The following is a 14,342-nucleotide window of genomic DNA, read 5'->3' as shown; positions in this document are numbered from 1 at the left end:
AGGCTATGGTGAAAAAAGATGTGAAATCCAAGGTGGCGGCCAAGAAATGGCTGTGATGGTAGGTTAATGGTAAAAATTTTAATAACGACAATTCAAGTGAATTTTGTGCCAAGACCAAGCGGCACCAAATTCACCTGAATTGTTGTTATTAAAATTTTTACCATTAACCTACCATCACAGCCATTTCTTGGCCGCCACCTTGGATTTCACATCTTTTTTCACCATAGCCTTTCTCAGGGCCGCACTCTTTTTTTACAGCTTGGCTGTTTTGGATTAGATTTCACTTCTTTTTGTATTTGTATACCCCAAAGCCGGCCTATGGCCGGCTTTAGGGCTTTTTATCCTATCATTTTTTTCTTTACTACAGGAAGAAGAAAAGATGAAGCAGGGTGATTTCTTTGTAGCTGACCTCTCTGCAAGGTGATCCTTCTAGCTGATCTCTCTACCGGATGACTTGTTTGTAGCTGAACTCTCTACAGGGTGATTTGTTTGTAGCTGAACTCTTTACAAGGTAACTTCTTCTAGCTGATCTTCCTACAGGGTGATTTGTTTGTAGCTGAATTCTCTACAGGGCGATTTGTTTGCAGCTGAACTGCTGAACTCTCTACAATGTAACTTCTTCTAGCTGAACTCTCTACAGGGTGGCTTGTTTCTAGCTGATCTCTCTACAGGGTGACTTGTTTCTAGCTGAACTCTCTACAAGGTAACTTCTTCTAGCTGATCTTTCTACAGGGTGACTTGTTTGTAGCTGAACTCTCTACAGGGCAATTTGTTTGCAGCTGAACTCTCTACATGGTAGTTTCTTTGTAGCTGAACTCTCTACAATGTAACTTCTTCTAGCTGAACTCTCTACAGGGTGACTTGTTTGTAGCTGAACTCTCTACATGGTAGTTTCTTTGTAGCTGAACTCTCTACAATGTAACTTCTTCTAGCTGATCTCTCTACAGGGTGACTTGTTTCTAGCTGAACTCTCTACAGGGTGATTTGTTTGTAGCTGAACTCTCTACAAGGTAACTTCTTCTAGCTGATCTTTCTACAGGGTGATTTGTTTGTAGCTGAATTCTCTACAGGGAGATTTGTTTGCAGCTGAACTCTCTACATGGTAGTTTCTTTGTAGCTGAACTCTCTACAATGTAACTTCTTCTAGCTGAACTCTCTACAGGGTGACTTGTTTCTAGCTGATCTCTGTACAGGGTGACTTGTTCCTAGCTGAACTCTCTACAGGTGATTTGTTTGCATCTGAACTCTCTTACATGGTGGTTTTTTTGTAGCTGAACTCTCTACAAAGTGACTTCTTCTAGCTGATCTATCTACAGGATGACTTGTTTCTAACTGAACTCTCTACAGTGTTATCTGTTCATAGCGGAACTTTCTACTGGATGATTTGTTTGCAGCTAAACTCTTTGCATGATTGTTTCTTTGTAACTGAACTCTCTACAAGGTAACTTCTTCTAGCTGATCTCTATACAGGATGACTTGTTTCTAACTGAACTCTCTACAGTGTGATCTGTTCATAGCGGAACTTTCTACTGGGTGATTTGTTTGCAGCTAAACTCTTTGCATGATTGTTTCTTTGTAACTGAACTCTCTACAATGTGACTTCTTCTAGCTGATCTCTCTACAGGATGACTTGTTTCTAACTGAACTCTCTATAGTGTGATCTGTTCATAGCGTAACTTTCTACTGGGTGATTTGTTTGCATCTAAACTCTTTGCATGATTGTTTCTTTGTAACTGAACTCTCTACAAGGTAACTTCTTCTAGCTGATCTCTCTACAGGGCAATTTGTTTGTAGCTGAATTCTCTACAGGGTGATTTATTTGAGCTGAACTCTCTACATGCAGAGGAGGAAGGCAACGGTTTAAGCGCCCTTAAAAATAATCCATTATAATTACATATTTTGCATTCCATCATGGCGGAAACTGATGCTGACGTCCACTCAGAAGGCGATGAACAACGATGCTATGGTGAAGAGTCTGCTGGTAACCTTTGTGAAACTGAAGAAGTGCACTATGAAATTTTAACGATGTTGGCCAGAGGCAATGTCATTAATTATATCGTCCCAAGCTTCCCGATTTTTAACACAGATATCGTCGAAGTGAAGTTGCAATGGGAGGAAATATGCGAGGATGGTAGCAGCAAGCTCCACGTTTTTGATGGGTTCACTAGATATTGTGAGAATTTGGACCACCCTCTTCCAGCCGCAATGTGCATAGAGCAGCGCTACGTCTGTGCATTTATGATTGAAGTGAGTGCAAAAATAAAGTTACACAAAATTTAATTGTTGTATACACACAGGCAACTGAGTTCAGTAGATCTGTTGATATCACCCCATATAAGTTTTATAATGGCCACGAAGTCTTTGTGTTGTGGAAGTGGACTTGGTTGGATGACACTGTCACGTCAGATTCAGATCCATCACTTTCGCCATGCTTGAGCCCCACTGCTGATATTTCATCAAATACAGAGGAAGATGATAGTGTTCCAGAGATAACTCACAGTGTTGTTTTTAAGTGCATTGGTGTGCACAAAGATATGGAATATCAAGACACACTAGCTCTAGCCAGCAGAAATATAAATGACAGAAAAACAGTCTCAGTGAAGTTAAAACCAGAGCCAGATAACCCACATGACACCAATGCCGTAGCATTTATGTGCCAAGCAGATGAAGGTGCAGAATGGAAAAGGATCGGCTATGTGGTTCGAGAAGCAGCATCTGAAGTGCTAGGTGTAATAAATGCCAAAAAAATTATCAACGTGAGATTCAGATGGATTAAGTTTTTACCATACTTCAAGAACAGAGGTTGGTATGCTGGAATAATAATCACAAGGAATGGTGAATGGTCCCGGCAAGTTCTTCGAAGTCGTGCAACTGATTATGATTGACTATAATTTATTATTATTGTTTAATTGATTTTGATCACATTTATTTGTTGCAAGCATAAGAATGTTCATATAAAACTGCATTAGATGTCCCAGGTGGTGGTGGAAGACTTAATGGTGCACTATGAAACTTCGTGCGAATGGAAGTATTGCCACGCAGTGACATTGTGACTCTACTGGAATTATCTCCAAGCATCTCGAACCGAGGAAGACGTTTTGTTTTCTTGTTAGCAAGTTTATGACTAAAATCTGGCATCAGTCCCTCATAGTATCTGCATTTTGAAGAAGTATGGTAATAGAATGGCAAGTCGGGATCCATTCTTTTGACAAACTCCTCTGTCACTTTTCTCCAACCATAATAAACCTACATTACCAAAAAGATGAGCTATCATATATCTAGATAGAACATTTTCATTTAAGCATACCTCTTTGAGAGTGAAATCCTTTCCCACAGTGTCACGTAGCATGCTAAAAAAGCATTCTACATCATCGGTAGAGCTAGCTCGAGGGTTTTCAGCAGGAATTCTATTTCTGGTATTAAACTGTCTTCTCCACTCCCTTGATTCTATGTTAGCTGCTAGAGCTATCAACGTCTCCCTGGTGAAGCCTCTTATGGTGGTGATGTTTCTGGGTACAATATTTATTTGGATACATAAAACAAATACAGGACTTAAACAAACCGGTTTACTTCCAAACGGCTGAAATCACACTGACCATCTTTATGCCATGGCATGAGATCATCCAATATATAATCCAAAAACTCTTGGTTGAATGTACTGCGTTGGTCATCAGTCAGTCCTCGTTCATCGCAAGCACGTCTCCAGTTACGAACAACTCTGAGATACATAGCCTCATTACTGTACCCTTTCTTTTCCATCCACTCTATTAGAAGAAGACCAAATAACCTCTCTACATCTTCCACACTCTGTTTTCGAACACCAGAGAGTGCACAATAAGTGAGCCCAGCTGTTGTGTCATAAAGTGCTTCTTCAAAGCGCTCCAATTGAAGGTTACATGGTCCACCCTGTCTGAGACTGGTGCCGATTCGCTAAAAGAGATATCATGATTATACATCCATATTTTCAAATGCATGTACTTTAAAGATGTGTCCTTCATCCTCTCGCTCACAGAATTCCTCCCCTGTGATAGGATGAACCTCTGGCACGTACAGGTGATCCTTAAAGAGGACCCCTTTAGAATGAAGGAGATTGACAGAGTGTGTATATTCCAATTGTGCCAATATGGAACGCAGCTTTTCAGCTTTAGTTTCATCTTTTCCTACACAACTAAGTATCATATAGTGGCTATTTATCTATAGTAACGTACCTTCTATCCAATTGTGTATCTTGTAACCTGGTGGCACTGTACGCAGTCTTAATCTTTCAATTACATTATCCTCTTCAGCCCCATTTGAATACCACTTCTGAATTTCAGCTATGAGCACTGGAGATACTGCTTCATAAGGTAGCATTGCAGTAAGAGTCCCATTCTTCCCTTAATAAGAAACAAAAGGACATTGTGGGTATGTGGATAAGCAATAAAAACTTTTTGAATATTGCTGTAATACGAGTGACATACACACTTTCAAAGTATTTAATTTAGTGGATTAACAAATTTTACAATTTTGTTTTTGAAGATCGCTCATTTTTCACTCGGGTTACCTGTTGTAAACCAGAGGCAACCATGATAGTGAATAAATTTTCAAGGCTGAAAAAGCAGTCCAGCAAACCATGAAAACAGTATAGTATTTAAAGTTCTATTTGCAATCTCCAGTTACATAATTTTTTTTTTTCTTTTGGTACAGGCTATACAAAAATTATTTTAAACCTCCTTTCCTTCCCTGTGTGCACAATAAACACTTGCATACATACACTGCATACATACACTGGGGTGTAATCATTGCAAGCATTCTCTTCAGACCCATCCGACTGAACTTAGACCTTGCTTCAGCACGGATTTGAAAGATAGAAAGGGGTCTTGAATACCCCTTTGCACGTAAGGAGTTCCATTCACCGTCTGTTGTGAATCCTATGTAGTAATAAATAACAAACTTATTATAATTTCACAATGTCTACCTGCAACGTGCATCTTTCGCTTGACCATTTCACAAATTATTCTGTTTGCAAGCTCACGCACCATTCCATCACCTATTCCCTTGTATGGCAGACTCTGAATGGGCAGTGCATATGGTTTTTTCTGCCTATCTTCAGTGCTGATCATAAAAACCAGTATGTGAGTAGCAGCAGTGCGTCGATGTCGCGTAACACCTTTAATGAAGTTAACCAGCTTCTGTTTGGACACAGCTAACTGTCTCGGGATGTTCTCCTCTGGAAGTGCATCTTGCTTGCAAATCTCAGTGATCAAGACATTGATGGTGCGAAAAAGATTTCTTCCAATCTCATTGAGTTCATTTAACTCCTTGACCTTCCAAGCTAAAGACATCATCTCCTTTTCATTCTGCTTACATAACTGGAGTTTCTCTGTGTACTTGTTATTAGATTTTACTAGTTCTGCAAGTACCTAATGATAAGTATTTCATTATGCAGCACACACATACCTGTCTGAATAAATTCTAAATCTTCACTTACACTGCTCTCAAGCCGTCTGCTGCACTAGCAGATAGTTCGTTCACCTTCTGTAAACGCAACTTGTATGATTGATACTGCTTTTGTAGAGCCCCATCACCCAAGTCTACATCCCCACTCCATTGTAACTTAGTGGTTTCCTTCAGTCCTTTATTAATGTTGCAACCATCAGCTTTCAACCACCACCATGCTCCTGGATTGGACTTGGCTGCTTCATCGAGCACATTTAGCTATGCATACACGATACAATAATAACAAAATAAGATACTGGGCTATCTGTACCTGTATCTGAGCATCCAGAGTGATTTCACTAGATGCAAAATCATACCGCAGGGACCTTTCTGCTACTGCAGGAACATTAACTAAGGCCTACAATAAATGTGCATACATACAACCAAATAAGGAAATCTATGTATGTGTACCTCCATGGTTTTCTGAGTGCGAGAGGCACTGGTACTAGCTTCTTGTGTTGACATGACTGTGCACCACATAGGCCCACGGTGAAGCTCAATCCATTTCTGTCCAAAATGAGCATACATAGTTTGTAGCCACTGACGATAGTCTGTTGGACATGATACCTATATAATGGCTTATGAATTTACAGTATGTAAACATACATGTGATTTACCTGCTGCAGATTGTCAGCTGCAAAAAACTGTGCAATGTATTCAACAAGTCCTAAAGGCATTCGTTTGATGGGAAGACGTGAGTCACTCTGATCAGGCCGCATTGTGCCAATACCTTTGGCAAGATTGTACAGTACATTTGTGCGACCACCATCTGATAACCTCAACATTGCACTGGCAGCATTGTTCAAAAAAGTCATTAGGAACTATAAGAGATAACTGGTCACTCAAATAAGCTGAAAACAACTTGGAAAGTGCCAACAACCGAGATTCTGCTGGTAATTGATTTAGGGCATACTCCACTAAGCAAGATTCCACTGGGCTGGTTTGTGTTGCAGTTGTATTTAGACCATGACAAACTGTTGAGAGGCTTGGAGCATTTGCTGTTACATTTACAGCCTGTCCATTGTACCATGCTTCTGCATCCTTTGGTGTCTTAAATCTATACACGTATATAGAGGAAGTTATATTGAACAACATTAAAGGCGTACCTCTTAGCTAGATGACCTGTAACTCTCCACCGACAAGCCTCAGCTAAAAGTAAACCATGTATTTATATTATATACCTTTGATTAATGCCATACCACTTCTACGGACTACTGTTGACTCCACTCGTTGTTCCACAAATTCACTAGCACTTGTCCAAAAGGCACTCTGCTTATGTGATGGCCACTTATCCCCAGGTGTGTGGAAGAGAACGAACTCAGCCAAAGCTTTGACTTCTTCTTCACTCCATTTCTCCTTTGAATGGCTAGTAGTGATGTTTTCGTTAAGGTTAATCAATCTTCTTGGAGCCAGATTAAACATTGGTTGTGGATCCTCTTGCACTCCCTCCTCGTGATTAAACTCGTGGTTTACCAGCTCTCTTAAAGCTACTCTCTTTTCTTGTCTGTGGGGAGTATATAACGTTGGAGAACCCCTTGGACGTTTGCTAGTTGCAGTCTCGTGGCATAAATCGCTCTCGCGATCCTTCTCTGTTCTCGCGCAATCCTGTTCCGCCATTCAGCGTTGCTCACGTGAACCTATATCTTTTAAACAATTGATAAAACTAGCATAACGCATGGGGTGGATGGGGGTGATTTCATCAATCGTTTCAATATGTTATAATCTTATCGCCTGTAGTATTTTCGGATTTCGTTTACCCTTATTTCAGAAAACAGTGTATTCGTATGGGGCACGTGATAGCGCTGCCGACCTCCTCTGCTCCACATGATGGCTTCTTTGTAGCTGAACTCTCTATTAGGTACCTTCTTCTAGCTGATCTGACTACAGGGTGACTTGTTTGTAGCTGAATTCCCTACAGAATAACTTGCAATGTAATATAACTGAGTAAATTATACATGCAGCTGAATGCTTTATTAGGGTGACTGTTCTATTAGAGTATCTCGATCTCGCATTTGCTGCACGTAGTTTCCTTTCGAATCATAACTCAGTGATTTGTAATCCGATTCTTCTGTACTACTGCAAGAACTTTCTATGATGATTATTCCAGCTACATACTGATTTTCAGCTCGTTGCTCTAAGTGGTTTGCCTGGTAGACACGAAAACTAATAGTTTTTTTATTCATAAAAATCGATCGCGTAATTTTGAAACAGGTTGGGTTTTGTGTCATATCTCCATGGTCTTTATCCCGATTCTTTTCAAACCACACAAAGGCACTCCTACGATGGTTGCTCCATCTACATATCAATTTTCAACTGATTCCTCCAAGGGGTTTACCCTGTAGGCGTGACAGACCTTTGACCTTATTTTACGCAAATAATCGGTAATAACTTCGTGAATGTTCATCGGATTCCTACCAAAGTTGATACGGAGATCCGCCTTAATGAGCCCTTTAAGTGTGCCAAATTTCAGCCCAATCCGAGCACGCATTCGTGTTTTATGGCGAATTTTGCGAAATGAAGAAGATGAAGAAGAAAAAAACGAAGAAATTAAAACGAAATTTTGTTCGCTCGTATCTCGGAAATGGCTGGAGCAATTTTCTTCAAATTTGGTATATAGACTCCCCTAACTGGGCGGCACGTCTCTAGCAAATTTGGTTCCAATCGGATAAGGGATCACAGAGCTACATAGGTGTGAAAATTGCGTTTTCTTTCTTCCTGTTAATATACTCACGGTGTGGCGCACCGGCTTCTTGGTATTTTGTAATTCTTGAATTAGTTTGGTAACTACATTGCAATGCACTACTAAGGAAGGATAACTCCAACAAACCTATATGCAAAGTTGATTAATTGCCTCTTTAACTAGAAAGGAATAGTATTTACTGTCTGGGCATCTGGTTTTAGAAGTAGCACAACATCAACTTGTCTTCTTAACTACAGGAATTGTAAAAAAATATTTGTGTGAATCTATGTATCTATTGTAAATTTGAAACTGAATAAAATGATTATCATGGAGCTATTTAGGTGACTTGTTATGTAACTGAACCCTGTACAGGGTGTTATGTGTAGCTGAACTATCTACAGGGTGACTGTTACATGGCTGAATGCACTACAGGGTGCTTTGTTGGTAGCTGAACTCTCTACTTGATTGTAGCTGATCTGATCAGCAGGGTGACTTATAACATAGCTGAACTCTACAAGGTGAGTTGAGTTTTCTACAGGGTGACGTTTTTGTGATAGCTCTTTACAGAGTAACTTGTTTGTGGCTGAACTCTCTACTTGGTGATCGATTGTAGCTGATCACTCTATAGGTGACTTGCGCGTAACTAAAATTTCTACAGGGTGATTTTTTTGTGGCTAAACTCTGTATTGTGATTTGATTGCTGCTGTTCTCACTACAGGATGACTTGTCTATAACTGAAATTTCTACAGGGTAACCTGAACTCTCTACATGGTGACTTGATTGTAGCTGATATCTCAAAATGGTGGCTTGTTTGTGGATGAACTCTCTATTGGTGACTTGATCGTAGCTACAGGGTGACATGTTTGTAGCTAAACTCACTATGGTAACATAGTTGAACCCTACAGGGTGAGTTTTTGTAGCTGAACTCACTGAAGTCACTAGGGTGACTTGTTATGTAGCTGAACTTTGACTTGTAACATTGCTGAGTTCTCTTGCTTGTAGCTGAACTGTTTATGGGGTGACTTAATTGCAGTTTATCTCTCTGCAAGTTGACTTGTTTGTAGCTAAAATTTTTACCATATGATTTTTCTTTTGTGGCTGAGCTCTCTACATGTTGACTTGATTGTAGCTGGTCTCCATATAGGGTGCTTTACGCAGCAATGGATTCCCCTATTCATGGTGAACATGACGGTACAAGGCTCAACTTGGTATACCATTCTGTTCATAGGTTACAACCATTTTAGTAAACGGCTGTAATGTATTTTCCTGATGCTTGCTGTACAAATCAACCTTTCTGTTGTTGCTACTTTGTAGGGCTGCAACTCATAAGTTCTTTGCATAATACGAGGACGAAGCTTTACCAGAGCTCAAATAAATTGTAAAGATGAAATTTGAAAAATTCATGGTTATGTCAGGCTTTCACAGATCCAATCTCATTTTAATTGTAAAGGTCACATTCTTTTATACAGTTTAGCTGTTGTTGAATTCTTTTTGTATTTTAAATACACCAAAGCCAGTCACAAGCTGGCTTGTTTTTACCCAATTATGTCTTATCCATAGGCATAAAATGATGATCATGGGAGAAAGAAGTTTTAATTGTATTGTATTACAAGTTTTGTTTACCATCTGTTACTTACCTTTGTAATACTTTAATAAAAGTACGCATCTTTCAAAGACTAATAATAGAACACACAGAATGTTCTAGAGCAATCTAAATATTTCATTGGCCAATCTATGAAATAATAAACACTTTACTATTAAACTAGACTTTCTATTTGAAATTAAGTGAGCTGAGCAGCTGCCAACAGTGGTTCAGTGAAAGGATGTCCCCGGTTCAACATCTTTATAAATGTTTGTTTTTTTTGACAGTTAACATGTTAGTTGCTGTGGCCCACCACCCCTGGGAGTAGTGGCAACCGCCACCATTTATTGAGGGCTCTATTACACATATGTGCTGATATATATCAGGAGCTTATAAGTGCCAAAGGCGCAAAGGAGTGTGAAACTTCCATTACATGAGGTTGTGTGGTAACAGTGCTGAAATTCAAAATATCTTATATGGAACACCACTAATAGTGTTGAAACCTCACACACCTGCTTAGTGGGCTTCTGTTGTTATTGCACTTATTAAACAAATTTACTGGTAGCTGTGCAGCGGTAGATGAGCAGTCCATACCAGTCATGGATCAACAGTTTAGCTCATTTGCTAGATTGGTAAGCAACACTTCTCTTGTTACTGTCTCATAGGGGGTTCTGAAAACCCGAACCAGACCGGACCAAAGGTCGATTCTCTAGGGAAGAAAGATTAGCCATGTTATAAACATTTACTGCTATTTACATCCTCTATAGTGCTTATACACTACTCACCTTGCAGCAACTCTGCCAAGCACGCAGTCACGATGGTTGAGCAACACGAAGTATCCACTGTAGAACAACTATCTAAGCTAAAACACTTTCTAATGTGCTTTACTACATGATCACTACAAAGCTACATGTTCGCCTGCTGTACTTGCATAGAACTGGCACACATGAGTGGCTGCATGAATTTGTTAGAGTCATGCTTTCACTCTAGAAATCTATCCTGAAATAATTTAAGTACTTCCTACCTTGCTTAACTCCATGGATTATCTATCACCAAATGGATTTTGAAACAAATTTGATGTTTTAACTGCTAGTTTAGTTTCAATCACTTTGCACAGCATGACTATAAAAAATTCGGGCAGCCACTCGTGTGTGCCAGTTCTATTCCAGTACAGTGGGAGAACATGTAGCTTTGTAGTGATCATGTAGTAAAGCACATTAGAAAGTGTTTTAGCTTAGTTAGTTGTTCTACAGTGGATAATTTGTGTTGCCCAACCATCGTGGCTGCGTGCTTGGCAGAGTTGCTGCAGGGTGAATAGTGTATAAGCGCTATAGAGGATGTAAATAGCAGTAAATATTTATAACATGGCTAATCTTTCTTCCCTGGAGAATCGACCTTTGGTCCGGTCCGGGTTTTCAGAACCCCCTGTCTAATACACTATAATTCCATCACTGTCTCCCATTACTATAGTTATTGATACAAGAACTGCTGCATTGCAAATGCTTCTTACTAACTGCTTATGTAACGAAACCACCAACAGATGGCCTGTGGATTTAGGGTATTTAAAATAAGGCAATGTTGCACTGTAGAAGTTTTGATGGTTAAACCCGTTAGTTTCACGCTCCTTGTGTTTCACGCTCTTTGTGCCTTCGGCGCTTATAAGCTCCTGTATATATGCAGTCTAGCTTTTTTCTAACTATACACACCACACTGAGGTCTATCATTGTCTACTTTGCCCTAATGCTAATTACTTAACATTTTCTACAAAGCCGGTAGCATATGTAACAATACACAACAATCACCATGAACACATTGAAACCATGATAACAAATGAGATTATATACATGAAATTATTCATGACATGATCAAGACACACGGTAGTGTGTTGTGCAGCCCAAGAAGCCGGCACGCATCACAGTGATTATTTAAGAAAGAAAACATGATTTTCACACATTCGTAGCTTCGTGCTGTCTTTACAAAATGAAGTGAGTTTTGCTGTGGACATGCCAGCCAATGACAGTACTCCACATTACAAATTTCAGCAAAATCGCTTCAAGCATTCCTGAGATATGCAACTTCAAAATTGGCTTAGTTTCTTCATTTTTTCTTCTTATTTTTGTACCTCTTTTTGCACACTTACAAAAACAGCCATAAAACACGAACACCATATCCAAATTCCTTGAAATTTGGCACACAGAAGGGAGGTATAAAGGCGCATCTTGGTACCAAGTTTGGCTGGAATACGATCAACAGTCAAGGAGTTATTAGCAATCATTCACAAAAAATAGCACAATTATGTTGTCACGCCTACAGAGTAAACCACTTATGGGAAGAAGCTGAAAATCGGTACATGGGTATACGTAGGTTAACTATTTTTATTTATTTTTTAACCAGGCTTGATGGATGGACTCTTGCCTACCACCTCCAACACAAAAAATGGCATGTGCTGGACCACTGAAAAAGACAATAAAAAAGTAGAGTAATGCAGCCAGAATGTTATTCGGACAAGTGGGACTCCACTTGCACTAAATCCATTGATGGTGGAGCCCTAGTGTAAGCACCAATGGATGAATGTGCACCTCAAATCCATTGAATGGCTGATCAGAGCAGAGAGAAACCAAGGCAACACCAAAGCCAATCCTGGACTATGGAGTATTCATCACCTGACTTAGCAGATAAGAGGGAAGCCAGATGCTTGTAGAAAACTGTGGCCTCGTGAGCTAAACCCAGTTGCTGATATGACAATAGGTGTAAAGGAAGCATGCTCAACCTCATGAATTCTCTGACTGTAAGCTTGACGCTTGATATTCTCATGCTTCTTAAAGGTAGAAGAACTGTTAGATGGGCAAGTGGATTAAAGACACGAACATCAATAAAACATCTCTCAGAACGACTATATACCCCAAAAACCATTCATGGCAATATCCAAGCAAACCCCTTCTTGAGTATCTGAGGTGGAAAGATGGAACTCTTCAGGATTGTGGACAGGTTACAGTTCTGATTCAGTACACACCTGGGAGCACACCTCTGTCAAAAGAGTAGCAGTGAGGTCCCTTATCTCATTGTGGCGAAAGGAAGGTAGTCCCCCCTTCGGACAAGACAGCACATAATCCACAGAGAAGAAGCCCCATAAGCATAAAGAGTTGGAGTGTGGAGGGGAGGCCAATCGTAATGCAAGGCTAAGGCATCCTGAAAGGCGAACTTGTGTAGAGCAAAACTATGCCCATTTAAGGGGAGAGTTGTAAGCCAATGGGTCTTATGAAAAATGCTCGAAGCCATATAAGTACTCGTAACACTATGCGGGTACTTACCACTACACATCTGTGTCATGTCCGTGTCAAATGATATAGAACATGATGATGGAACAATAATTTGTTAAAAGACCATTGTATACACTTACAATATCAATACAGTTGTATGATGGTTCACATAAGCAGCTGCTCAGACTGGTGGTCTAGTAGAGAAATGCTGGTAGCATAAACTTTTGATAAAAGCTACATAACCGAGGTAGGCATTCGTCCTCCTTCAGCTGCTTATCAAACTCTACATTTAATATTTCCATGGACTTAGGGGTCTATACTACAAAGTCACAAAAGTTGGTCTGTGTAATGGCCATTGCACCCTGTATTTGATAATAGTAGTGGTGAGATTTGTCCATATCAAAAGAGCCATCTTCATTGCAAGTAAGATAAAAACTTTGATGGTGTTGGCAAGCCTCCAGTACAGTTAAATTACTGGCTGAATAGGGGCACTTGATCTCTAAAATACCAACCTCTCTTCTGGAACTACTGAACAATACTCCATCTAGACTGGCACCCAAATAACCAGGTTCTCGTATATAAAATCCAGCCTTATGAAGTTTCAAACTTCTGTGGCGCTGCGGTAGGATAGCAGCGTACTGATCAAAAGCAACATGTTGATGTTCTCTTCCCCATCTTATAGCTGCAACATTGGAAAGATCCTTTGAGTGAAGAAGGTCACATCCTAGTTTGTCAAATCAGACTTGCGTAACAATACTCTACCAAAATTAGATGCAATTGGTCACCCAGAATGCTCCTCATGCCAGCACAATGACACAGCCTGTTTCCTAGTTTTGGTTTCAACTAGCTCTTTCTGAGCAACCGTAGGTGCAATACCTTTCAAAAATGTTTCACCAAAACCAACAATGACGTTGAGTGGAGGAGGTAGCGGTGTTTGACAATGTACACAGGCTCGTACACTCTGGAGTTAGTGGTAGTAGTGTTATGCTAGAATCAGCACTAGTACACTGTGGAGCCAAAAGTTCTGTAAACCCACATGTATACGGTAGTGTCTTTAGGCTATCACCTAACTCATCCAGTTCATCTTGAGATATGTCTTCCTCATTGATGGTGGTCTTGGATCGAAAAATTTCTCTCTTTTTCTCTCCTTCCCCAAAACTGCTGATTCAAATGAAATATCTTCTACCATCTTACTGTCAAGGCGTTTCTTCCTTGGTTGTTTCCATTTTTGCAAAACAGAAGTACAGCTGGCTTCATCAAGCTGAATAGCAGTTGATCTCATCTTCACAAAATCTTCTAAGCAGTAACACAATGCTGCCAGATGTTTGCAGCTACCCCAGGG

General features: G+C 40.0%; 4 protein-coding genes and 1 long non-coding RNA gene across 5 annotated transcripts in view; 2 read left to right on the top strand and 3 right to left on the bottom strand.

Annotated features, from left to right (window-relative positions):
* LOC136246801 (uncharacterized) overlaps positions 1 to 14,342 on the top strand; it is a 185,404-nt gene that overhangs the window by 141,490 nt on the left and 29,572 nt on the right. The gene's annotated exons all lie outside the window — the stretch shown is intronic.
* LOC136246309 (uncharacterized) lies at positions 1,853 to 2,885 on the top strand. Its single transcript, XM_066037707.1, has 2 exons — positions 1,853 to 2,247; positions 2,298 to 2,885. The coding sequence occupies exons 1-2, from the start codon at positions 1,912 to 1,914 to the stop codon at positions 2,883 to 2,885; spliced, it is 924 nt and encodes a 307-aa protein (XP_065893779.1). The 5' UTR covers positions 1,853 to 1,911.
* LOC136246792 (uncharacterized) lies at positions 2,911 to 5,359 on the bottom strand. The gene is made up of 7 exons (XM_066038351.1): positions 4,958 to 5,359; positions 4,767 to 4,910; positions 4,209 to 4,376; positions 3,979 to 4,160; positions 3,563 to 3,930; positions 3,308 to 3,509; positions 2,911 to 3,246 (listed from the first exon to the last, which is right to left on the bottom strand). The coding sequence occupies exons 1-7, from the start codon at positions 5,325 to 5,327 to the stop codon at positions 2,926 to 2,928; spliced, it is 1,755 nt and encodes a 584-aa protein (XP_065894423.1). The 5' UTR covers positions 5,328 to 5,359; the 3' UTR covers positions 2,911 to 2,925.
* LOC136246308 (uncharacterized) lies at positions 5,387 to 6,155 on the bottom strand. Its single transcript, XM_066037706.1, has 5 exons — positions 6,096 to 6,155; positions 5,890 to 6,045; positions 5,750 to 5,836; positions 5,471 to 5,697; positions 5,387 to 5,402 (listed from the first exon to the last, which is right to left on the bottom strand). The coding sequence occupies exons 1-5, from the start codon at positions 6,153 to 6,155 to the stop codon at positions 5,387 to 5,389; spliced, it is 546 nt and encodes a 181-aa protein (XP_065893778.1).
* LOC136246307 (uncharacterized) lies at positions 6,096 to 7,095 on the bottom strand. Its single transcript, XM_066037705.1, has 3 exons — positions 6,678 to 7,095; positions 6,585 to 6,627; positions 6,096 to 6,535 (listed from the first exon to the last, which is right to left on the bottom strand). The coding sequence occupies exons 1-3, from the start codon at positions 7,093 to 7,095 to the stop codon at positions 6,187 to 6,189; spliced, it is 810 nt and encodes a 269-aa protein (XP_065893777.1). The 3' UTR covers positions 6,096 to 6,186.

Source organism: Dysidea avara, chromosome 2 (genome assembly GCF_963678975.1).
Source record: "Dysidea avara chromosome 2, odDysAvar1.4, whole genome shotgun sequence".
Lineage (NCBI taxonomy): Eukaryota > Metazoa > Porifera > Demospongiae > Dictyoceratida > Dysideidae > Dysidea > Dysidea avara.
Note: the sequence above shows the minus strand (reverse complement) of the source record. Positions and strands in the feature narration are given on the sequence as shown.